Source organism: Monodelphis domestica, chromosome 4 (genome assembly GCF_027887165.1).
Source record: "Monodelphis domestica isolate mMonDom1 chromosome 4, mMonDom1.pri, whole genome shotgun sequence".
Taxonomy (NCBI): domain Eukaryota; kingdom Metazoa; phylum Chordata; class Mammalia; order Didelphimorphia; family Didelphidae; genus Monodelphis; species Monodelphis domestica.
Window position 1 is genome coordinate 161596777 of NC_077230.1, and position 25558 is coordinate 161622334.

General features: G+C 36.1%; 1 protein-coding gene across 13 annotated transcripts in view; it reads left to right on the forward strand.

The window, feature by feature from the left end:
• The window catches only part of GPD2 (glycerol-3-phosphate dehydrogenase 2), a 205853-nt gene extending 181650 nt beyond the window's left edge, over positions 1–24203 (forward strand). For 10 of the 13 annotated variants that reach the window (XM_056793880.1, XM_007494190.3, XM_056793879.1 and 7 more), the window contains 8 exons: positions 9988–10122; positions 10335–10510; positions 11148–11279; positions 12786–12944; positions 15980–16092; positions 16180–16258; positions 16345–16443; positions 20993–24203. In XM_056793880.1, the coding sequence (XP_056649858.1) occupies positions 9988–10122; positions 10335–10510; positions 11148–11279; positions 12786–12944; positions 15980–16092; positions 16180–16258; positions 16345–16443; positions 20993–21118 (1019 nt within the window). In that variant the 3' untranslated portion in view covers positions 21119–24203. The remainder of the gene's footprint in view (positions 1–9987; positions 10123–10334; positions 10511–11147; positions 11280–12785; positions 12945–15979; positions 16093–16179; positions 16259–16344; positions 16444–20992) is intronic. The other 3 variants (XM_056793882.1, XM_056793881.1, XM_001365934.4) reach the window with 1 other exon arrangement.
• Positions 24204–25558: the final 1355 nt, after the last annotated feature.

Genomic DNA, 25558 nt, shown 5'->3' on the forward strand with positions numbered 1-25558 from the left:
TATTTCTGTGATTAACACTTCATTTCAGCAGGTTAAACATGCTGCTAGAGAAGTATTGATTTCTGACAATCCACTCCCTACCCCCTCCTGTTTTCATTTAGATATTTTCACTGATTTTTTAAAAGTAGAAAACACAGGAAAGCAGTATCCCCCCCCCCCAAAAAAAACAAAACCCATACTTGAAAAGAGTCCAAGATGAAACAAAGCTACGCAGTTTTCTTAGCCTCAATGTTATGTTATTTCCTATGAGTTTTAAAAGGAAAAAAATGGTGGATACTTGCAGTTCAGAAGGAATGATAATAATGTAAACAAAAATTTGTTGGTTTTTTTTTTTTTCCTGAGTGAGATGTGAAAAAAATTACTATTCGATCTCACTGTTTAGTCATTTTGCACAGCTTTTGCTGTTTTAAAAAAATAAAATGCAGGTAGGCTGTTTGTATTGGAAGTCATTAGAAAGTAACTCAAATACTTGCTAGCAGGTAAAAAAGGAATTTTCTAATTGTGCCCTTACTAAATTTGCCATAAATTCATATCAGGCTCTACATTATCCCAAAGTTGCCCTGTGGATTACTTTCAATGTCTGTAGAATTGGATCTTAAAAAAAAAATCAATTTGGTGCCCTATGAGTAAGCCATAGTACTTCAAGGTACTTGCTAATGAGGATTTTTTTCTCATTGCTTTGACTCTAATACTATTTTTATTTTCCTCCACTTTTTACAAAGTTTCTCTTAACATTGAATATGGAGTATTTGTGAATAAAGAATTCTTCCATGAGCACACAGCCAGTAGAAACCTAATAGAAAATTCACTAGGCCTCTGACATTCCTTCTCTAGATACATACACCCAATCTATCTTTGATTTTTTTGATGGTAGAGGACTCTGTGACAGAAGGCAGAGAATATTTTCGATACCTTAGGGAATATCATTTACTGAACCCTTAGGAAATGCAGCATTCAGCCTGCTACAGGGTCTTCCAAGTTTGTGAAGATTTAAGAAATAACTTTGTGCTTTAACCAAGGCTCCCAAAGACTTTATCATACATTGTTAAAAGTTATTTAAAAGAAATTTGTTTACATTGCCAGTGTGAGTAGCAGTTTGTTAAATCAATACCAATCTTTAAGGCTCTGAGTCATATAATAGTAAATAATAATAATAGCAGTTCACATTATTTATGTAGTATTTATCATTTATAAAGGATGTCACCAATATTATATTATTTGATACAACCATGAGAGGTGCTATTTTTAATCCCTTTTTTTATAGATGAAGAAACTGAGGCAGAAGAAATTAAATAACATGCCTAGAGTTACATAGCTAATAATTGTCCAAAGCAATATTTGAATTCTGATCTTTCTATGTCTAGCACTCTACGGTGCCACCTCCCCTACTCTCTAGGTAGCTGCCTACTTAGGATCCTAGATCTTAGCAAGAGTAAGTAGTATTAGCACTAAGATTCAAATTTCTTGTAATGGTTTTGTGTAAACATTTATTGTACCAAATTTATTGTAAAACCCTAAAACTACCCTTACCCAAACTTTCATGTATTAAATTCCTTAGAGTAGATTTAGTAAATTGGTAACTATAATAAAAATAAGTGACCTTGGGAAGGTGACAACAACCAAAAAAATGGGGACAATTGTGGAAAGGAAACTAAAATAAGTTCTGGACTTTCTGCCACTGTATTGGAACAAGCAACTGTGGGAATATTAGAGAGAGAAGAAATTGTCCAGACTGACAGTTTGGGGGAAGGGGCAACTGGGAGTGGCAGTTGGTCTTGTGACTCGAGCACTTCCTTCCTGGTGGTGGTAGGGGGAAGAGCTTTGGCTTACCAGTCGCTGGTTAGAAGGGCCTCAATTTTCTTCAGCCTGAAGAGACAGGCCCAACCATCTCTGAAGATCAGAACTTTTCTTGTTGCTTGCTGTTTACTGCTTTGATTTTGAAATGAAGAAAACTAGCAAAGATATAGTGTAGACAGGAATAAGAGAAACCCTCCACCAGCCTGTGAGGCCTGGCCTCAGCTCCAAAGCTGAGAAAGACTCCAACCTTATTTAGGGAAATCCCTCTTCCCTCTTCCCTGATACCTCTCCACTCAGAACTGGTTATTAAAATTTATCTTATTTGAATATCACAGTCAGAGAAGTGGACCATATTTTCTGGGGCATAGAGGGAATTGAACCTTAGTTCAGTCATCCAATTAAAATGTTCCTTATCGGACCCCTGCTGGACCGACCAAATTCTGGGGAAAGGCTTGTCCCTCAGGAGAGTCCGTGTTTACCTGCTCTGGAGCAACATCAGCAGAAATCCATCGAGAAGACATCCCCACAGGCTATCATAAGTGGCAGGTTTCTTGGACACCCCATTTTCTTCAAAATATAGCCTCTTGGCAGGGGGCATCTCTCTCCTTTGCCTCACTGGCAGCCATATTCCCTCTCACCCTTCAACTCCTCCATTCCCTGCTACAAACCTTCCTTATCCCCTGTTTTTTTCAATTCCCCATCTTTCCCTCTCTATATTACAATCTGGAAGGAACTGCAGAGGCCATTTATTCTACCCCCCCTCCCTTTATAAATAAGGAGTTCTATGCCAGCATGCTTGCACAGATTTGGGATAATGGATGGTGCCCCCACATCTTCCCAGTGGAGTAAAGCGGGACCGTTGGTTGATCTCTTGCTTTATAACATAATGTTTTCAGAGATGCTGCTGCACACCTTCAACGAGGATGAAAAAAATTTTTTTTAAGATGATTATTTAAGATGAATAGGCCACAAGTCAAGATTCAAGTGGAGGAGCATTGGTGTATGAGAGTTTGTTTGTAGATGGTTAAGCATCATTGCAGCCTCAGAGGCGGAGATATGGCAAGGTAGGGACTGATTCTCTGCCACTGTTGCTACTTTTCCCTGACAAGGAATACCAATGAAACAGAGGTTCTCTACCAGCCAGTGAGGCATCGTCCTGATGGGGAACCATCCCAGCCAATGGGGAAGTTTCGAATGTTGTAGATGAGTTCACTTTCCTTGCAAGTATCCTTTCCAAGGCTCTCTGAGAGATGATGGTGTTGAGGCACATGTTTCCAGAGCTTGCTCAGTATTTGATAGGTTCTTGAGGAAGGTATGAGAGAGAAGAGGTGTTAGACTGCTTCTTGACCGACCCAAAGGGCTCCCAAGTTGTTGTGCTGACCTCATTGTTGTGTCCTGTGAAACCTGGACAATGTGCCGGTGACTGGCTGGGGAGCTGAATTCCTTCCATTTGAATTCTTAGGAAGATGCTGAAGATCAGGCAAGGTGAGGTCCCAGGCACTGAGGTCCTTTTTTGAGCTGAAACTCCAAGCATTCAAATTCTTTTTCAGAGAGCACAAGTCTGGTCATATACTTCAAATACCAAACACATATTTGGATGAAAAACTGTAACAAAGAACTCCCACAGACACTCCCTAGCTGTGTGACCCTGGACAAGTCATTCACTGCCATTGCCTAGCCCCTACCACACTTTTTGCCTTGGAACGGATACACGGTATTGATTCTAAGATGGAAGGGAAGGGTTTAAAAAAAAATAAAACTCCCACAAGGCAGGTACTCAGAGATCAGAAGAAGTGATCTGAGGACACTCTCAGGGTCTCTCTGAAGAATTTTGGTCTCAGTTGTAAGACATGGGAGACACTGTCCCAGGACCATCCAGCATGGCATGGCAGCCTCCAAGAATTCTTGGCTCTGTGCTCTATGAGCAAAGCAGAATTATAGTAGCTCAACTGAAACACAAGATGGGCCAAGTTAGAGCTCTCCATCCCAGTGGCTCTTAGGGCCAGTTGTACAGCTTGGCTTGAATAGTTGACACTGTACACTGACCCCGACACAACGATGCCATTTTTGTCCTCTCTAAGTAGGAAGGACAACAACCATGGCCATAAATAAACAAAGGCCAAATGGTTTCCCAAGGTCATACATGTTTAAGAGTTGGGGAATTTGAACCTAGACCCTTTGACTCTTTCCATTGTACCCCATTGCCTCATTGAAGATTGACATCTGTTGCTTCATGAATCTTGCTACAATCCATTTAGCACTGTTTACTTGATTAGATCCTTGAGAATGGAAATGCTAGCTTCATCATCATTCCTGCTTTACAGATGAGGAAACGGAGGCTCAGAGACATCAAATAACTTGGCTAAAATGTCAGAGTATCTAAGCCCAGGTCATTTCTGACTCCAGTTGTAGCAATTCTCTACACTGTCTCACCCAGCTAGCTCACAAATACATGCCTTTGGCTTAAGGAGTACCCAACCATAAAAAGAAACTGGAGGAGGGCAAATCACTCACTAGTCTACATGTCTTTGGCAAATATTTCTATTGCTTTCCTCCTTGGTTTAAGACTCCATGCTATCAACTGTGGAACATACAAAGATTCATCCTATTCATCACCAGTGTGATTTGAGGCAAATTTTTTTTTTATTAAAGTTTTGTTTTTATTATCATGCAAAATACTTCTCTAATTGGACATTGTTGTAAGAGCAAACTCAAACATAAACAAAACCTCAAAATAAAACCATAAATACCCTGATGAGAAAGATAATTCCAGCAATTCTTTCTGTGAAGGTGGAGAGCATTCCCCAGCATGTCTTTCAAGATTCTACCAGATCAGTGCACTGTTGAGAGTAGCCAAGTTTTCACAGATAATCATCATTTAATATTGCTGTTACCGTGTACAATATTTTCCCACTTCTCTTTATTTTGCTCTGCATCACTTCCGGTAGATCTTTCCAGCTTTTTTTGAAATTTTCTTGCTTATCATTTCTTATATGGCAAATTCTTAAACTCAACAATCAGGAGAATGATACAAAAACGTTTCATTTTTAGAGACCTCCATGGAGGAGCCGCCCCCCTTTAACGTTTTTTAATGAAAGACTTTCCATTGCCACCCATCGAGGAACTTAGAATTACCACCAAGTCAGTTAAGGGATCCCCCTTTTCCAACTAAATACCCATTTATCATAGGTGTTTCACAACAACTTCCTTCACCTCTTGCTACTAGAAAGTAAGGTGCATGCCAGTAATAGCACTCCTTTGTCCCTTGAGCCCTTCCTGTAAAGGAATCATCCAAACCAGCCCAGAAGAACTGAAATCTGCCAGTTGTGGGGGGGACCTGAGCTCCTTCTCCAAGCCATCAGAGAGTACTTAGCAAGTTTGCCTGCTAAGTCCAAAGCACCAGGCTAAGCACTAAGACCATCTCTGCTTCCAAGGAACTCACATTCTAATTGGAGAGAGAGCAATATGAAAACTGCAAAAAAGACGTACAGGATGGACACAGGCGAATGTGCAAATGGATACAAACAAGATCCTGCATAAAAAGACCTAGATAGATCAGAGAGGTAGATAGATACAATCTGTAGGGGGAAGCACTAGTATAACTGAGAGTCAGGAAAGACTTTACATAGAATATGAGACTTCTAGTTGCGACGTGAAGCCAGGGAAGGGAAGACTCGGAGGTGAGGACGAAGAGCAGCTCATGCATGAGGAACAACCAATGAAAATTCCCAGAGTTGGGCAATGGAGTGTCTTGTTCCCAGGACAGAGATAGCGAAGCCTGAGATCTTAAGAAGATCAGAAAAGTAGGAGAGAGCCAGGATGGGCAGTGATCTTCATTATTCAGTGTACCCAAATCTCTGAAATCACACATCCATTTAAGGATTGGTACCTGTGTCATTAGTGGTTTTAGACCATTGTGATCAGATTTGCTTTTTTTTTTTAACCCTTCTGTCTTAGAATTGAATCTAGGACCTCCCATTTCTAGGTTTAATACTCTATCCACTACGCCATCTAGCTTCCCCCAGATTTACTTTTAATAAAATTATATCAATTAAAACCATTTCCCAGATAACTTTTTTAGCAGGAAACCTTGAACTTATATGTATGTATGGATTTGATTGTAGCCTTCAGATTGACTGAAGACTTCACTTTAAACCAGACACAGAGACAGCAGCCAATTAAGGTGAAGTACCCTATAGGCTACTTTATATTTTAAGTATTTAATTTTAATATTTTCCTTAACTTGGCTTGCAGGCATTTTGTATTTTTATAAATTCAGTCTCAACACTGTGTTAGTATAATTGAAGTGGCAATAAGAACTCAATTCAGTTGAGTTAAAATTCTACCAGCAGTCTGTGATTGTAAACCCCGACTATTTTATCAAATGTTTTAGAATTGTGACTTCTGAGTTGTTAATTTAATAAGGTAATGATAATAATCATGATAACAGTAGCATATTTATGCAGTAATTAAAAGTTTTCAAAGTCCTTCACATAATTTCACCCTGTGAAGAAAAGGCTAGTTTTATTTTCCCCATTTTACAGATGAGGAAACCAAGGCTGAGAGAGGGTAAGCAATTTACTGAGGATCACACAGCCAGCAATTATTGGAGGGAGGATTTGAGGCCAGGTCTTTCTGATGAGAAATCCAGAACTCTGTACCCTAGGATATATAGTTTATGTAATTTCTTAATATTTCCTATTTAATATTTCTATTTAAACACAAAACTTGTGCTTTTAAAATTAAATCTCTGCTTTCTGGTACTCAAAAAATGATCTATTTGAAGGGTTAAAATTTGTTTGTTGCCTAACACATAAGTCTTCTTCTAAGTAATTTTTAAAACCTATATTAATGGGAAATGTTAATTCCAGAGATTATAGGATAAAGGAAACAAAAAACAACAATGAAGTGAAATTTCATTTTCTGGTGGGGAAGGTGTAAATAACTGAAAGAAAATGAGTTTGTAGTACTGTTTATTGAAAAAGTTGAATATTCTTTTATGTCGAGTTCTTCCTACATTTCTCAAAAGACAAAGCACCATGACTTTACCACCAATTCAGTTTGACTGGAAAAAAGTCATCTAATATATGAAAGGTGCTTTGTTAAATATTGATAGATTCAATGTATCAAATATCAAACACCAACAATGTGTTAGGTCCTTGGAAAAGATATTGTCTTGATAAAAAACAAATTCCTGCCATCGTTATGTTTTTAGACTAAGAGGAGGATAAGATATATACATAGAAAACCATGCTATCTATTTGTTTCAGAGACACACAGAATAGAATATAATTTGGGGTCTGCAGGGGAGAGTCTTGATGATGTCCAGAGGTGGTGGGTGGGGAGAGAAGACCATGGAAGAGTTGACATTTGAACTAGGCTTGGATGTTTGATAGGCAGAAGGGGAGCAAAGAGAAATCCAGGCTCAGCATTCCCTTTATATTATTCAGATTCACACCCTTCACATTAACTGTGTGATTCTGCACAGAGGCAGGGAAGAAAACGATGTACACAGGGCCAAGAAAGCAGTGAATTTTGATCTAAGTGTATAATATCTAGATGTAATAGGACCTTGATCTGGAGAGATACAGTGGCATTAATGTACAGTGAAGGGAGCACAGCCAGGAGAAGAGTGTCTATAGTAACAACATTGTAAAGACAAACAGCTTTGAAAGATTTATTAAGAACCTTGATCAATGCAATGACTAACCATGATTCCAGAGAGCAAGGATCAAGCATGTTCCCATCTCCTGACAAGGAGGTGATAGATACTGGTTACAGAATGAGCCATATAAATTTGGACTTTTGGATGTGACTGGTGTGGGAGATTGTTTTTCTGACCTATGTTAGTTAATGTTTTTCTATTTTGTTTTGTTTAGTTTTCAGTAGAAATGTTAAAAGTAAGAAGAGAAAAAGAATACAGTGCTATAAAAAAAAATGAAAACAAATATCCAGGAAGTGACCTAGTAGAGTGGAAGAGCTAGGAATAGAATAGCTTTTGGAAATTTCATGTTGATCTTCAGTCATTCAGCAAAAGAATTGCTAGTCAGGATGAACAGGCTTTCCTCACTAGTGTTCTGTTGATTTGGTCAAGAGGGGGGAAATAGTGTTTTTATGTATGTGTATACTGAACATAATTAATGTAGTTTTTCTATGTATGTTTGTGTGATTTCAAGTACTCTTTCTTTGTCTGAGGATTGATCTCTTTCTTTCTCATTCTCTCCACCTCCTTCCATTCTCCCAGATCTTTCCAATGTACTTATGGTACCTCATTTCTGTTTACAAATTTGAGCAGTGATAAAAATGCAAAGGCATGAGAAATGTGTGTAGTATTTGCTGCAAGGCTTTACCCCCACTCTTAAGATTAAATCACTAATATGTAGTATAATCTAATTTATATATGGTAGTATGATTTTTTTCATAAAGAAAAATATTTTTTCTGGGTCACGTGAGCAACAAGTTGGAGGAAGTAGAAATTTTCTCCGATCTACATGACCTCACACACCCGGCATGAGGTGCAATGGAAAGAGGGGAATGTATGGGCCAAGTTCTACAAGGCAGTGGCAGCAACCATGTAGAAGGAAGGCCCTAGTTTGGAAGCTATGATTGGATGAGGAATACAGAAAAAAGGAAAGAATAGCTGATTTTAAGGTTTGTTATCCGAGACTGAGGGTCTAGAGTAAACAGAAGGAAGGGAAGGATATTAATAGAATGTTAGAAATTCTTTTTGAAAAGGCATATCAAAATGAACATTTAAAAACCAATGAGCAGGACTCATTGAAAGGGAAGAGAAAGGGGAATATATTTGACTGAGAAGGAAAAATGGGAGGGAAATTATATATTTGGGTAAAATCAGGAGAGAAAAAGGAATTAATAAGCAAAACTCCAAAGGGAAAGGAGTACCAGATGAGAGAAGGGAGTCAGAGGTGAGGGAAGAGAACCAGTGGGAGTGGGGCCACCTTACAAAAGGTGACGGTAAAATGTCAGCGTGATGATGGAGAGGATTCCTACAAAGAGGCCACATGGTATGATAGAAGGAATAGTAAACTTGGACAGGGTCATTATGGCTTAATGGAAAGAGCACTCAATTTGGAATCCAAATGCTGGTGTCCTGCCTTTTGCATATATGTAACATTGGTCCAGTCACTAACTAGCCTCTTTAGGTATCAATTTTATCTTGTGTTAAATGAGGAAGAATGGATTAGATAATCTCTAGGCATTTCAATCTTCAAATCTATGATCCTACAGTTCGATAGAAACATGAGTTTGACCCTAGCCCTACCTGGGTGACCTCTGGCAGCTGATTTCACCTCCCTGAGCCACAGTGTTCTCATCCATGAAATGGGAATAATAGTAATTATACATCTTCCTTCCCAGGGCTTATTTGAGGGAAGTGCTTTGTGAATCTCTGAGCATCTCTGTAAATATATATTATATTTAGGCAATGCCTTTAAATGGATACAAGCATCCATTTAAAGAATGTTTTTTTCCTCCTAAAAATGATATTCTTCAAACATTTTGTGCTGAGAGGAGTTCATATAAAGATAGCAGCAGAAGGAAAGGAAAAGTAACAAGAAAGAATAGTGCCTTCTTGACTTAAAAACTAAATATTTAAAGGATTCCCGCAAGAAGAATAAATTGTAAAATGGTAAAATTCTTTGGTCCCCAGTATCTGTTAGGTTTAATAAATGTTTAAAGAAATTTTGTTTTCTCATAGGAAATAGAAAAGGTGTAGGGGGATAAGCTTTTTAGGAAATAGTCATTAATGAGTTATCAGGCTTTTGAATTTCAGGAGAACTTGGAGGGGCAGTTCTTTCTACTAGATTTCTCCATCTGGAGGGATATGTTGATAACTGGTTTCTCTTAATTATTATTTGATCCCCATCAGCATTTCCTCAAGTACCAGTCTCTTTTTTTTAAATAATGATAATTTTGCTCAGGTTAATATCATTTAAGCATCAATAGGATCATTAATTCATATTCATTATTACCTCTAGATTGTTTTTCTGTTCAACTTGGCACCTGGCCAATCATTTCCATCTTAAATTTAAGGCTATTTCTGCTTCTGAGTCCACATTATTCTCCCTGTTTCTGTTGTTTGTAATTTCATCCTCCGTTTTAACCATTGTTCTAGGTTTTTTTACATGCCAATATATTTGAACCCTCGGCCCTTATTTTTATTCTTCACAGTGAGAAGAGGGGATGTTCTAGCAGCTTGGAGTGGAATTCGGCCCCTTGTTATAGATCCTAAATCTAAAGATACCAAGTCAATCTCTCGGAATCATGTTGTTGATACCAGCAAGAGTGGCCTTATTACCATAGCAGGTATGGAAAATTGATGTTTCCTGAGGCTCAGATGATAGGTTCCAATAGAAAGATTCCACCTTGTGGGATCTGAATTAATGTCATTATTGTAATCTGAATTAATACCATTATTTTATATTGCCATGAGTAAGTGGTGAATTTTAAGAAAAAAAATCAAAACCTCAGTAGTATGATAATCTGGTGACCTATTTGCTTATACATGTTGTTTTCAGGTGGAAAATGGACAACATACCGTGCCATGGCTGAAGATACTATAGATACTGCTATCAGAAATCACAATTTTAGAGCAGGGCCATGTAAGACAGTTGGGCTTTTCCTGCAGGGTGGTAGGGATTGGAGCCCTACTTTGTACATTAGACTGGTTCAGGATTATGGACTTGAAAGTGAGGTATGTGTTTATTGCTTATTATCTTCCTCCTTGCTTAAATAGATTTTGAAAAATAGCAAAATTAGCTAAAATATGTCCTCTCTTGTGCGTAGTTAATTTGATAAGTACACGTTTATGAACAATAGGATTCCTATGATATCCAATAATCTATAATTAAAGAGAGTCACAGAGATAGTGATTCCCTCTCTTTTTTTTTAGTTAGGACACCTGACAATCTACATTCTTTTTTTTTTTTTTTAATTGATTCCATAATAGTTTTTTTGGCTATATTTTCCTGTTTTATTTTTATCTATTTACTTTTTTTTTAATAGTTGGCATAGTCTTCTAAAAGTTTATTACCTCTCAAGACCAGGTAAATCTATTCTTCAAGGGTGATTCTCAAGATAGACTGAATCTGAAGCATCATTATTCACTGATAACAGTGATACATGCATCTTAGCTTTTGTGCTAGTCTAAGCATCTAGAGCTCAAAGAATGTCCTCCCACACAATCAGAATCACATACTCCCCTAAACCAATTTGTTACATGCTGTGGTATCACTTGACAAGAAGTGCTTACACATGTTTTTGTTTTTTCTTTTTTACTTAGGAGGTTGTGATATTCAAGATCTTTGCTTAATGTAATTTCCTTTCTATAGGTGGCTCAACATCTTGCTTCCACTTATGGTGACAAGGCCTTCGAGGTAGCCAAAATAGCATGTGTAACTGGAAAAAGATGGCCCATAGTTGGAGTGCGTCTTGTGTCTGAATTCCCATACATTGAAGCAGAGGTATGTAATTGGCTATTTCTCAATTTTTTCAGGGTGTCTCTGATGAATTCTACTCAGTTTTTTTTAATCTCCTCCTTCCTCAAATTAAGACATTGCTGGCTCTAAGATTTAGTCTTCTTGAATAGCTGCCAGAATCTGAAATAAGTAGCCATACAACTATATTCTTTTTAGTTACCTTTTACAATTCTAAAATTTGAGAGAATGGTGGTAATCTGAATTAAAGTAATTACAAAATATTGACAATCCTATCTGTCCTTTAAGGACCAGTTTATCATTTTTTTCCCTCTCTCTTTTTATCTCTATTTCTTGATACAGTGCTTTAAATATGGTACTTAATAAATGCTTCCCCCCCTGGATTATACATCTGTTATCATGCAAAACATATTTCCATATTTTTCATTTTTGTAAGACAATAATCATATAAAACTCAAAACCAAATAAAATTAATTGAAAAGTTGCGTGCAATCATCTTTATTCTGAATCCAACAGTTCTTTCTCTGGAGTTGGACCTTTGTCATGAGTTCTTCAGAATTGTCCTGGATCATTGTATTGCTAAGGTAGCTAAGTCTATCACAGTTGATCAATCACAAGGACCAGTTTAAGATCCTGCTAATATTAAGCTTTTACAAATCATGTTAATCTATAGTGAAGCCTTCCTTTTTGGATCTCCTAGGACTTATCTGTACCACTCATTTGAAATTTAATCACATCCTGTCTTGTGACATTTCTTATTGTGTCTTAAATTGTTATTTAAAGCTTTCCAGTGTTTAGATATTGCCTACCCAAAAAGAGGATTAATTCCTTGAAGGCAGGGATGCTATCTTATGCTTCTTTTGTATCCCTTATAACACCTAACAGTGCTCTGTCACTGTGCACTCAAATATTTTATTGCTGTTATAATATGTTTTATTGTCATCACAAGGAATGTTAAGTGTATCTGTAAATGCAAAATTTTTACCATCTGGTTATTTGCAAGCTAAGTCAGGAAACACTATGCGGACCAAATTAAAGAAGTCTACAGATCATAGGATTATAGGATTTGGATAGGATAAGAGTTATGGGATCATAGGTGTGGGCTGGAAGGGACTTCAGAAACCATATTTCATCTAGCCCTTCCATTTTACATATGAAGAAACTGAGGTTCAAGATCACATGGAACTGGGAAGTGAATTATCCTTTGAGAGGGATTTCCTGCTCTTTCTAGTATATCTGACCAGAGTACATCCTTTTTGCTTATGTAATGAAGTTGCAAATGAGAGGCAGAAGAGATTTGCATTTTTATTCTGTGTTGAGAGTGAAGATGCCCCTTTTTCCAGAGAGTCAACTTTTCACAACATAATTTCTCAGAATGCCTTAAGTCACAGTCACTATTACTGCCCATCTTATATTAGTTGGGTGATCCAAGAAGTAGAAAACCAAGCTTTATCTTTCCTTGACATGTATATTTTTTGTCAGTTGCCTTTTAACCTTTGGGTACAAAATAACTTTTTTTAAAATGTCAAACAGGTGAAATATGGAATTAAAGAATATGCATGCAGTGCAGTGGATATCATTGCACGCCGCACTCGACTTGCCTTTCTCAATGTCCAGGCTGCAGAGGAAGCTCTGCCTAAGATTGTTGAACTGATGGGAAGAGAATTGAATTGGAATGATGAAAGGAAAAAGGTAATGAATACAGAATTTTAAGGCTTCCAAATAAAACATTGGCTACTCTGCTATATTAGTGGGTGTTAGAATATTCTCCATTAGATTCTACATATTTTCACTGATAACCCTCTTAGAATATACTATGTAGTGAAACTCCTGTTTTCTGCTAATTTACCTTTTTTCCCCTTCTAGTAGCAAAAATGTTCTTATAGAAGATTCTCTTAACAAGCAATATGAAATGATGGTCCTGTTCCAGACCTTCAAGTGCTTATTCAGTGAAGCTTCATTTTTGATCTCATATCCTCAGACCAAAAGAAAGACAATTTATTCCAAGCTGAGGCTTAGATATAAAGTAGTAGTCTTAAAGATTACTATTAAGGGCGGATCTGATAGGTATAGTATCTCAGTAGGAAAGTTTTTTAGTACTTTATTTTCTTGGATCTCAATTAGCCTCAATCCTAGTAATTTTCAGAAGCACAGAATTACTTGTCTACCTTGATGCTATTTCCATTCACACAGCAAATAGAACCACTGTAACATAATTTCAAGAGCAAGTTTTGGTTTAACTGATTAACTGTAGTCCTAAAATATTGGGATGAATTAAGGGAAAATAAAGAATAAAGGGGAAATAAGAAGAAAAGGTGCCTGTGTAATTAAATTCAACATGTCCTGAAGAGAATTCATTTTTTACTCAAAATTCTTCTTCCATACTTTCTAACTTCTGTTGAGGGCACCAAAATCTTTTTGGTCGTTCATTAAGGTTTATAAAATCTGAATTATTTGGGCATGACTTTTCCTTATTTCCTGTAACCAAATAGTTGCTAAGTCTTTGCAATATTTTTTTTTCTCTACTCACATGGCAACCAGCATAGTTTAGGCTAGCATTATGGGATCAAAGCTGGGTAGAGCACTGGTTGGGAAGACCAGAGTTAAATCTGGTGTCTTATACTTATTAGCTATATGTTGCTGGTCAAGTTGCATAAACTCCATCTGCCTTTGATTTATGAACTGAAAAATGGACATCATCATAGAACCTACCTCAGAAGAGTTGTTGTGAGGACAAAATATTTGTGAAACACAATGTATAATTAGTAATAATAGGGATAATAGGCATTTAATAAATATTCCGCCCTTTTCTTCCACTTCTCTTCATGAGATGGCAGATTTAAAACAGGAATGGACTTTAGAAGTCATTGAGTTCAGCTTCCTTATTTTACAAGCTAAAGAAACTAAGGCTTATAGGAGATAAACGACTTGATCATACAACCAGTAAGATTCTGAGGAGGATTTGGAGTTTTCCTGACATTCTGCCTTACATCTGAACTGTTTCAATATCCATCTAATGTGGCCTTCTTGCCTCGTCTCTCTCATCTCCAGTCATTTTCCTCTTAGCTGCCAAAATGATGTTCCTGAAGAACAGGTCCAAGTCTTAGCATTGTCCTACTCGGGAAGATCCACTGGTTCCCCTTTACCTCTAGCATTAAACATAAACTCCCATTTGGTGCTGAAAGCCAAATGGCCAGTTTCTAGCATCCTCCCCCACTTCTTTGAGTTTATTTTGTATTTTGTATTTGCTTATATGTATTGGTGTTTCCATTCTGGAAAACAGAAGCTCCTTGAAGGCAAGAATTATTCTATTTTGTCCTTGAATACTTAATACTTTGTAGAGTGCCTAGCACAGAGTAAATGCAAAATGAATATTTGTTGAGTGGATGAATAAATACTAGCTTTTTGTAACAATAGTAGTCAACAGAGTAAGATAATCAGAATGACTTGCAATGGCCATCCGTAATTCTGAAACTTAAATTCAAAGTAAAATTCAATAAACATTTATTAAGCTCATGCTATATGTGCAAGGCACTGTTGGACATCAAATCTATGAAGAGATAAAAGGACCTGCTCTCTACTTATGCAATGTATGTGCATATGCAATTTTAATATAAGTTAGGGAACAGTGCAAGCAGAATAGAGATTCAGGTCAAGGGAAATATAAGAAGGGAAACAGAAACAGAACAACTTGGCAAAGAAGGTGGCACTGAACCTACCTAGACATTGAAGGGAGAGAAGGACTCTGAATGGTGGTGATGATGATGGAGTGTGTTCTAAGTCTGGTACAAGTGCCCTAAGAATAGGTTTAGGCTTTTTTTTTTCCCTTTGTGGGTATTCTCCACCTAGTATGTCCTGAAAAATATGTGCTAAACAGTTCTCAAGCCCTTACCTCCAACACACTCAAGGAATGAGAATTCAAAGTAAATCTACTGTCTCCCAGTGGGCGTAATGTGACCAGTCTAGTTCATAGAATTCTCTTCCTCCATCTCACCTCCCACAGTCTGAATTCCTGGCACAAATTGAATCAACATCTCCTCACAACCAGATTTCAGGGCTCTCTTTCTATTCCTGCACATTCAAATCATTCCACCCATAACTTTGGGGTGAATCAATAACACACAGTCTTTCTATAGTGTAGAAAGTTGGGGAAGGCACAGAAATAGCCATTTTTTCCATATAGTTTGAAGAAGTAATAAGATGTTATGTCACTGGGGTCTTATTTTGATTATTTAACTAAAATAGTTTTTTGCAAATATGTTAAAGAAATAATTATTGATTAACGGATAGATACATTCATGATAGAATGACTGAAAGGATCCTATTCTATCCCATGATCCCATTTTTTCAGTATTTTCATGAAAGTCCTCATGCCAGAGTCCTACATTCCATGTCATGTGACTTCATTTTCACTCCTTGTGAAGTGATGGGCATTGGAGTATTTTGTATCATCTTATTTAAGTACTTGTTCACTTTATACCATTCAGATACCATAATCACTACTAAATATGGTAAATTATTTTGGGCTGAGTAGGGAAACATTCATTCTTTTATTTCTTAGGGGAAACTTTTAAAAAGAACTTGGATTTTGGAGTTTCCTTTCCTTGAGAGCAAGGATTGTTTCACATTTGCCCCCAGTGCTTTGTATGGTAATGGGTATATTCATTCTATAAAGACTTATCATTGATGAAATTGATAGAGCTTTAGGGATGTGATCTGTATTTTAGGCGGAACTCGATTGCGCAACAAGATTTCTGTACTATGAAATGGGCTACAGGTCTCGATCAGAGCAATTAACAGATCTTTGTGAAATTAGCCTTCAGCCTGCCGATATTGAAAGGTACCATCTTTTACATTTTCCTTCACTCTGACTTAAAAAAATGACTGATGTGAGCAAAATTTTCCATTAATAATCATTATTTTCCAGGTACAAGAAGAGATTTCACATGTTTGATAAAGAGCAAAAAGGCTTTATTACCATAATTGATGTTCAGCGGGTGCTAGAGGTAACTTTGTACTTTCAAAATCTTTAATAAAATTACTAGAAAGCTCTGATTAGTGCTTAATTGATGCTACCTCTACTTTTATTTAGAGCATCAATGTTCAAATGAATCAAAATACACTACATGAAATTCTCAACGAAGTAGACTTGAATAAAAATGGAGTGGTTGAACTCAATGAATTTTTGCAGGTGAGTTGTGGCTGTTTTTTTTTTTTAATGACAAAATATTGTTATCTCTGGTCACAAAGTGTTTAACACAGACCAATGAGAAATGAGGTAGATCAAAAGTTAGAAGTGTGTGTGTGTGTACTGGACCTGTGATCTGACTGTTTTAAGGATTTGCCTGGAAATCAACATTTTCTTTTCAATTTAGAGTATTAGAATTGCCTGAGTGGTTAAGTGATTTGGCCAGGGTCATTCAGTCAAAAATGAGACTTGAATCTGGTCTTCTGGCTTCAAGGCTTACTTTTTATTTACTACAATATTCTAAACACATATGTTTGCAAGCACACACGCACCTCCATCTCTTCATATTTTTATTTCTATACACATACATTTATGTGTATATTCATATGCTTTTATACAGAAATATTTGGGAGTTGAGGAAGGAGAGCACTTAAAAATAGATGTTTTAAGGAGAAATCAGAGAAAGTCTTGACTTGTGACTGTAGACAAATACATGTCCATAGCTTTATCAGATAAATCTATCTGAGCTAATGAAGGGCCTTTGTGAGGCAGAACATTTCTTCTTTCTCTTTGCAATTCATGTTTCTCTTAATTAAATTAATGAACCACTCAAATGTGCTGAGCCATTTAGATTAAATATGGGTTCTCATTGGGGTTAAGGATTTAACCTAGGAGCATCATTTTTTTTAAGAACCAATCAATATCCCTTTTAGAGTAACCATTGCCCCACTTTACCAAATGTCGCACTGTCATGCCTTAAGATACATTTAATACCCTTGCTATGCATTATATAGTACATTAAAAAAACTATTTTGTATTCTTAGAGGTGTTATTTATGCTTCAAAATCTTGAGAAGCAAACTATAGGAAAAACATATATTTTTATTTCAAGGCCAAATCTGTTATGACATATAATTCAAATATTTATAGTCCTCTTAATTCCAAACTTGAATTTCAATTATTTAAAATTTTAATTGATGATAGAAACTTCAGATTTTCACTCAGTAAGGAAACTGGGCATGAAGATCATTCATCCTCGCAAACATCTATAAAGAAAGACATTGACAAGTAATATATTTGTATCAGTCCACTTCACTCCACTTATATGAAGAGTTTATTTGTTCCTTACTAGCTAGGTTTGTTTTTGTAGTCTTTCTTGGGCAGGTATTCCAAATGACTGCCAGGTCTTTGCTGCATCATGGCAATGATGAATGCTGAACATGAGATAAATTAATGCTGGGGATTTTGGTCAATGTCAGCCCTTTCTTCACTGTGTCAAGTTAAACAAACAAGATCAAGGCAAAGGAAATGGTAATTGTCTCTCTGGAGATGAGCTGCAGATAAGAGCATTGTTGAATCTAAATGTAGAAAATTTCCACAGGTTGTGTCCAGCATTACAAAAAAGAGTTTCATTCCTGTTAAACCTGATTCTTTAACCCAGGCACGCTTCAAAATAAACCAAGATGATCATTTTGCCTTTAAAAATAGAAACAATTGACTATCTTTTCTTAGTAATTATTAGATAGTTTTATTATTATAGATTTTTGGAAAATTTTCCATCAAGTCATGTGCTTTTGCATGTTAAAAATACAATGTTGAAAAAATGTGTATTTACATTGGAGTTGAAAGGTTGATTGAAGTCTTGTATCACAATCAGTACTCCCATTTTAGAGATGAAGATATTGAGATTCAGTGAGGCTGAATAATTTGCCCAAGTTCATATGGGGAATTAGTCAGAATTTGACTAGAGGTCATCTTAAGTCAGCACCAGTGTTCTTAACGTTACTCCACTCAGCTCTGTTTAGAAATCTTAACATTATGAGTGTCAAGAATTGGGGTACTTCGTAGTTGAATTAATTTGAGTGGAGTGTAGTTGGAAAAATTGATGCTAAGAAATTAAATCCTTTTATATGTTTTTTATAGAATTTCTTGATGATCAGGCTTTGACTTTTCCAACTGTCCATCATAAAATTATGTTCTAAATAAAAATGCTATACTGCAATTTAAAGCCTTTTTTTTAGAGCTAAGGAAAACATCCCCTATATGATCTATGGAAATTGTAACTGTTTAACTATACACAATCATAGCTAAGCACTTTTGAAATGTCATAATTGACTGTGGATCCTGACAGAGAAGAGAATATTTTGGACATGATGCCATATACAAACCAACTCTGTTTAAAAAAATAATTCTCACTCCTTATGGTCATTTGTTTGTTTGCAATAGGGTTTAAGGTACTTGTAGACTAATAGTCTTAGCAATAAACTATTTATGGAAGTTTTCATTTTTATATATAAATCAATTGATGCAATTGTAAATACTAGAGAGATAGCAGGATGAAACTTTTTATTTTCAAATAAAATTATATATCTATTTGTAATTATTTGTATTTAAAGTACATTTGGAGGAAAAGTAGCCAGTTCATTTCAGTGGATTTAGAGCCAGTCCTAGAGACTGGAGATCTTGGGTTCAAAATTAACCTCAGACACTTCCTTGCTTTGTGACCCTGGGCAAGTAAGTCTCTTAACCCCCACTGCTTAGCCCTTACTGCCCAGATATTTTGGAACCAATACACAGTATTGATTTTAAGATGGAAGGTAAGGTTTTGCTTTATTTTTTTTTTTTAAGTATATTGAGGGACAGCAAGGTAGCATAGTGCATGAGTGCCAGGCTTGGAGTCAGGAGGACTTGAGTTCAAGTTTGGCCCCAGGCACTTTCAAGCTATGTGACCTCCAGCAAATCACTTAACCCCAGTAGCAGAAGGTAAGGGTTTTAAAAAAGGTGCATTTGAATAGATAAGAGAAATTAAAATAAATTATAGTAAAATTATTAAAAGAGATTTAAACATTCTTTTTGTCAGCTGAGACTTCTGGTCATGTTTTAATGGTTTTTACTGAATAATGAACATGAGATGTTTTCTCTAAAATGGTCACAAGTGATTGAAAATAAAATTTATCTTATACCCTTTAATCCTTTTACCTTCTATTGCCCCTTTTTCTTTTTAATATAGGTTAGATTCAAGCTTGATATAAAATTAGGCTAAATTTTTATATCAAAATATATTTTATATGTTTAATATAATATATAATAAATGTATTTTAATATTTTATATTTTAGTGTACTTTATATATTTTTAATTTTTATATGAAATAATTTTTGGAAGATATGAAGCTTAGATTTATTCATTTATTTGTTTGTTTAAGGCCCTTACTTTCTGTCTTAGAATCCATACTGTGTATTGGTTCTAAGGCAGAAGAGAGGTAAGGGCTAGGCAATGGGGGTCAAGTGACTTGCATAAGGTCACACAGCTGGTAAGTGTTTGAGATCATATTTCAACCTAGGACCTCCCATCTCTGGGCTTGGCTCTCAATCCACTGAGCTACACATATGCCCCCTAGATTTGTTTTCTTAATATTTCTAAATGGTCCTTAGGTGGGACAGTGATAGATGTATGATTTTACAATTCAGTGGCTCAGAATTTCATGGCTCTATTACAATGAGCAATCCAAACTTTTGAAATAACACCTTTTGAAGCACTTTTCTGTGTTAGGACTGACTAGTCCATTTCTGTCCTTGAAAGTTGTTCAGATATAAAAGCAGTGGGATGTACCATCCAGCATGTGTAAATATATTAAGGAGCACTGTGGTAAGATATATTTCAGGTGTGGCGAATGATCAGAGCTATCAAAAAATAAAAAGAAAAGTAGTGGGAAGATAGGCATAGGGAAAGCAAATCATGAAAAACTGGCCAGTCTTAAATAGGAAAAGGGGGTGGGGAACCACATGCAAAATAGCCTAATGCTTTTCCACATGAAAAAAGTCCTTTGCCAGCTGAATGCATGTAATTTTGAGACTAATCAGAATTTTATCCATTGGATAAAAAGGGATTTAACTACCTCTGAGCTGCTGAGTATATTAATTCTTTAGGGTAGATTTTTGGGTCTAGTTTCAGGGACTTGAATGAAAATTCCTTTGAAAAGTCTTTAAGAAAGTTGACCTTAGAAATACTGAAGGTGTCAAGTACCGTATCATCCACTCCATTCCCCCCGTTAAATATGGGGTCATTGGGATTGTTTTGTCTGTACACCATCTCTCTAGGATGGCTCTCATTTTGACAAATGGAATTCACAAATCCAATATTTAAGATACTCTCCAACAGCTTAAGTGGTTTGAACACATGTAAGGACAGCAAGTGGGGTTGGCTTTCAAAGATACATTGATTTACTTGGATAGACATTTCTGTAGAGATGCTGATCTACCTGCCCCTCTGCTTGAAATTCACCACCATGGAAGCATCTTTTTAGCTTCTGCTCTCTGTAGCACCTGTTATGGTTTGTGATAGAGAATCCATCTATCTCAGCTTACAGTTTTAATAACTATTACAGTGCCTTTCAGAATTGAATAAGATGGCCTGGGGTGTGTGTGTGTGTGTGTGTGTGTGTGTGTACGCGTGCGTGTGTGTGCGTGTGCGTGCGTGTGCGTGCGTGTGTGTGCGTGTGTGTGTGTGTGTGTGCGCGTGTGTATTCTAACATGCCGAATGCTGTTTCTTTAAGCTGATGAGCGCTGTCCAAAAAGGAATGGTATCTGGAAGCCGTCTGGCAATACTCATGAAGACTGCCGAGGAAAACCTGGATTCAAGATCTCCCATTCCAGTGGATCGAAGTTGTGGAGGATTGTGAGTCTGAGCAGATTATAAAACAAAAACAAAAGCCAACAAATAACAGAAACAACAACAACAACAAAGCACTGTGCTAGAAACAACTTATTTCTCCTAACTAATGGATATGGGTAGCTACCATTTTTTTTTTAACCACTGGGAAACATTCCAAACTTCTTAAGATCTCTGTGTTGTCCCTGATTTGTAGTTGCCTTTCGGCATAGCTTATAAAAAGGGCATTTTACCTTTATATTTAATGCAGATCTTAATACTCTACTTCTGGCCTGTTAGAATGGACATGCTTTTATGAGTTTTCAAAGCAGGATGTTTTGGCAGAAATTCAAGGAAGAACTTGGAGAAGATTTGCTGACAGCTACCTGTGTTCATTAAACTTTTAGATAGCCTTTACTCTTGAAAAAGAAGGGGCATGAAGAATGACCCCTTTGGAAATGATAGCAAGGATTTCTTCCTTCCACCTTGTCCTCCTTGCCTTACTTTTACAATATTGTTCAATTTTCTATTTCAAGGTGTGACTGCCAAAACTTAAAAAAAAAAAAAAGTTTAGATCTGGTTTCAGGAGTAAACCACAAAGAGAAAGTCTGAAAGCTTCCCAAATCACAGGTATAGATAAGGATAGCGTTGACATTTACTGAGTCTTACAGTGATAGTTTCATCTCGGCAGTTCATTTTTTTTTTAACAGTGGCTGCTGGTTTTTCTTTGAATGCTGAGGTTGCCAGGAAGATCCTTGATTTCCTTGCTTTGAGACTAGCATGGAAATGGCACATTTGGGTGTAACAAGGATTAACCCAAAATTTCCATCTCTTTATAGTGATACTTTAATGGTGGAAATGTATTGCTATTAGCATATGTATAAAAAGCACAAGTTTCCAGCCCCAGATCTTACTTTTGAGGGAGCAGGTAATATTGGCTTAATATTGGTTTAAACTGAGCCTTGCTGCACTGGTTTTGTGCATTTAGCAAAGAAATAGTGGTGAAAAAATAGAAATGAAATACTTTAGTTTGCTCATTCCAAATATTAACCACAAGCACAAAGTTATGGTGCTGGTTTCTTTCTTTTTTTTTCTTTAATCCTTAAACACGTTTTCCCTTTTGTCCTCTTAAAGAAAAAACATGACATTTTAAGGAAGGACAGTTTAGACATATTTTTCTAGCTGCTTGGTTCTAGTTGAACTACCTTCACCTGGTAGGTTGTCTCTTGGCTCTTCCCAGTGTGAATTGAAGCCATTTGAGCTTTTGCAAGGATGAGGTTCTGAAATAGAAGCAAATACCACTCTTTGAGGGAACCTTTTTACTACCACACCTGGAAGTCTTAGTTTTAAAATCCATTACCCAAATGGACAAACCAAAGCACAGGGGTGTTTCCTTTTAGCATAAGACAGCAAATTTAATGCCTTCCTCTGTCAAGTCTCTCATATTTATTTCACTATTAAGACTCTGAATGGTATAAAATTTAAAAAAAAACAATAGTATGAATCAAAATACATTTTTAAAAAAAAAGACCATTTCAATTCTGTGAACATTTTTTAAGTGCTTGTTACTTGCATGGCACTGTACAAGACTACAGAAATGGAAAAGAACCTTCCCACAAGGAGCTTAGCTTATAGGCCTTTGCCATAAGGGAAAGTGCAGTCAAGGCAACGATACATCTGGATTTTGTGGCAACAGTCTTCTTTTAAGGTTCCAGCCATTATTTTTCTAAATGGTGGCAGAAATAGGACAATTCAGTATTGCTCTCAAAACATAATAAATTCATCTGTCCAAAGCCTAAAAAAGCCCTGACAGGGAGAAAAGTTATTTTCAAAATAAATTTTTTATGTGTGTGTGTGTTTGTCTGGGATGAAATATTGTAATTTTGTGTGTTTGGTTTCCCTCTCTTTCTCTTTCTCTAGTTAAATCAAGATAATGATGACTTATATCTCCCTCAACCTAATACAGTAGGAAATTGACTTTTGCTTAGGAACTCAGATTCCTTTGCTAGATCTGCATTTGTTAGGTAGGCCTTGTGCATGTTTAGCTGGGTGTGAGGTCTTGCATCAGTTTTCTCCTAAAATCTGCTGAGTCTGAATCTGTACTTTTTCACGAGATCTAGAAACTTTGTCTTGGGAATTGGCTGGTGCCAACATTTTTATTTTTCAAACTGTGAATAAAGCATACAGGCATTTTTGTGTCATGTCTTAAATGAACATGTGAGGGGATACCTGATAATAACTTTTGGAAAAATGGAATTCTCCCTGAAACCTATTCCAGTTAGTCTTACAAAGTGATTTTTGAGAGCCTTTTTACAGGGGTTCAAGCTGAAAAAAATCCTGTCTGTGTTGAAAACTGTGTAGGTGGTGGACAAAAATAGTTCTCCACCAAAGTAGTAGCAATAGTGATAAAATAAGGCCTGTTCATAGACCACAGTTGTCTGCCACATACCCAGTGTACCATTTCTTGATTTCAATCAGTGTATCCTGAGTAGAACTTCAGGATTTCTCCTGCATGCCCCTTCATTCTGTTTTAAATTCTGGCTTTGTTTGGCCTTTCTTCATGGTATGTGGAATGCTAGCTTTCTCTTGTACTCTGGCAAAAACTGCATTCTTATTTTTGATAGGTTAAAAAATGCAAGGGTCGATCATTGAATTAATTATCCCACATTTTATGTATTTAAGAAAAAGCTGTTGGCATATGAATGTAATAATGGTGAAACCAATGCAGTTGTATCTTTGTACTGTTTTGCATTATTTCAGTCCTATGGGTGGTCCAGGGGAGAACCTTCCTTACTATGTGTGAAACTAGAAACAAAATACCAACAGCTACAAGCGCTGTGCTGGCATGGATAGACATACTGCATGTTTTTACATGTGGCACTTTTATGTATTATGTTAGGTTATTGTTCTAGATTGGACTGTTAAATACTGTGTTTGAGGCTGGGTTGTCATTTTTATAACTGTCTTGGTGTTTTATTGCCATTATTTATTACTTTTGATATACAGAATGAGCTGCATGCATTTATAGAGCAATAAGAGGATGTATTTAATGTGCCTTGTTTTTAACTGAATAAGAACTGAAAGCATGAATCAATAAAACTGATTAAAATGGTCCACTCACTGGCATTTTGATGTTCCTGGCAGTCACAGAAATAACTTTGATTAGTCTTGAAGTTGAAAAAAAAAGTTTGAAAAATGTTTTAAGAAACTGTATTTTTAAAATGACATTTATTTGTTATTTTTTTAGCTCTGAATTTTGTAGTGCTATATCAGAAGTGAAATCTCTGCATTAGACAGATTTAATTTTTATGAGATAGCCTGAATTATTTGTATTAATTTGTAGCTGAAGCCTTTAGGGCATGAGTTCTGTATTTGTGCAATCCTGTTTTAAAATTACATCCAGCCTATTACAGCTCTGTTGGGTTTTTTGTCAACCAGAGCCTTTCAGACTAAGCGTTCCCATGCACACTGATGAATTTTATCATAACTAAAATCAATAGAAATGAATGGGAAAGATTACATAATCCATTTTGATCATCTTACATGTCAAGTTAGTGCAGGGATGCCAAGTGTTGATAAATGCTCTGACGGAAAAAATGCTATATATTTTCATTGTCAGTAAATCAGTAAAGCTGTTATTGGTTTAAACACAAATTTTAGAATGCCTGTATTATTTTATAGGTTTTTAATTCACACATATAGAAGGGAATATCTTCAACATTTATAGTTTAGACTTGCTGCACAAAAGCATTGTGTGTTCAAGTGCACGTGTGCTCTTCGGAAGATTCCGTGAAATTGTTGTTATAATTTTTAGAAGTATGAGTTTATAGATATGCTTATAATAATGTCTGTTAGGCATCTGGAAGAAACTTTTTGGGTGGAATACATTTTTTCCATTGGTCTAACATGTCAAATCATTGTTATGCTGATCTTATCTTTTAAAAATGATGCAAAATTTGGTGTATTCAAAGAAGCAAGAAATATGTTATTGACAAAAGTGTTTTTTAGTTGGTGTCTAAACTGGATAGTTCTTACCTTTCCCAGTATTCAGCTAATGACATGGGAAAGGGAAAAATCAGCAGACTATGATGCCCTCTCAAGGAAAAGATTTTTACCTGTTAAATAAAAATAATGAAGCCTTTAAAAAAATTTAGGCCCTTAATAAGCCACCTAACTTCTGAACAGAAATGAGTACAGTAAAATGTATAAGAGCTTTAATAACCCTGGAGATATTCATGTGGATATTTAATAGAGCAAATAATTCTGTGGAGGTTTTTTTTTTGAAGTCTCAAAATAGTTTTTCAGTCTCTTAATTACTTAGCCTGCAAGAATTGGATTTGTTTGTAAAATGCTTTTTTAGGAGAATTAACAGAGCAAGCTTCACTCCTTCATATAATAACAACAACAATAACAATAACAACAACAATAACTAACATATCCAGGCACTATGTTAAGCACTTTACAATTATTA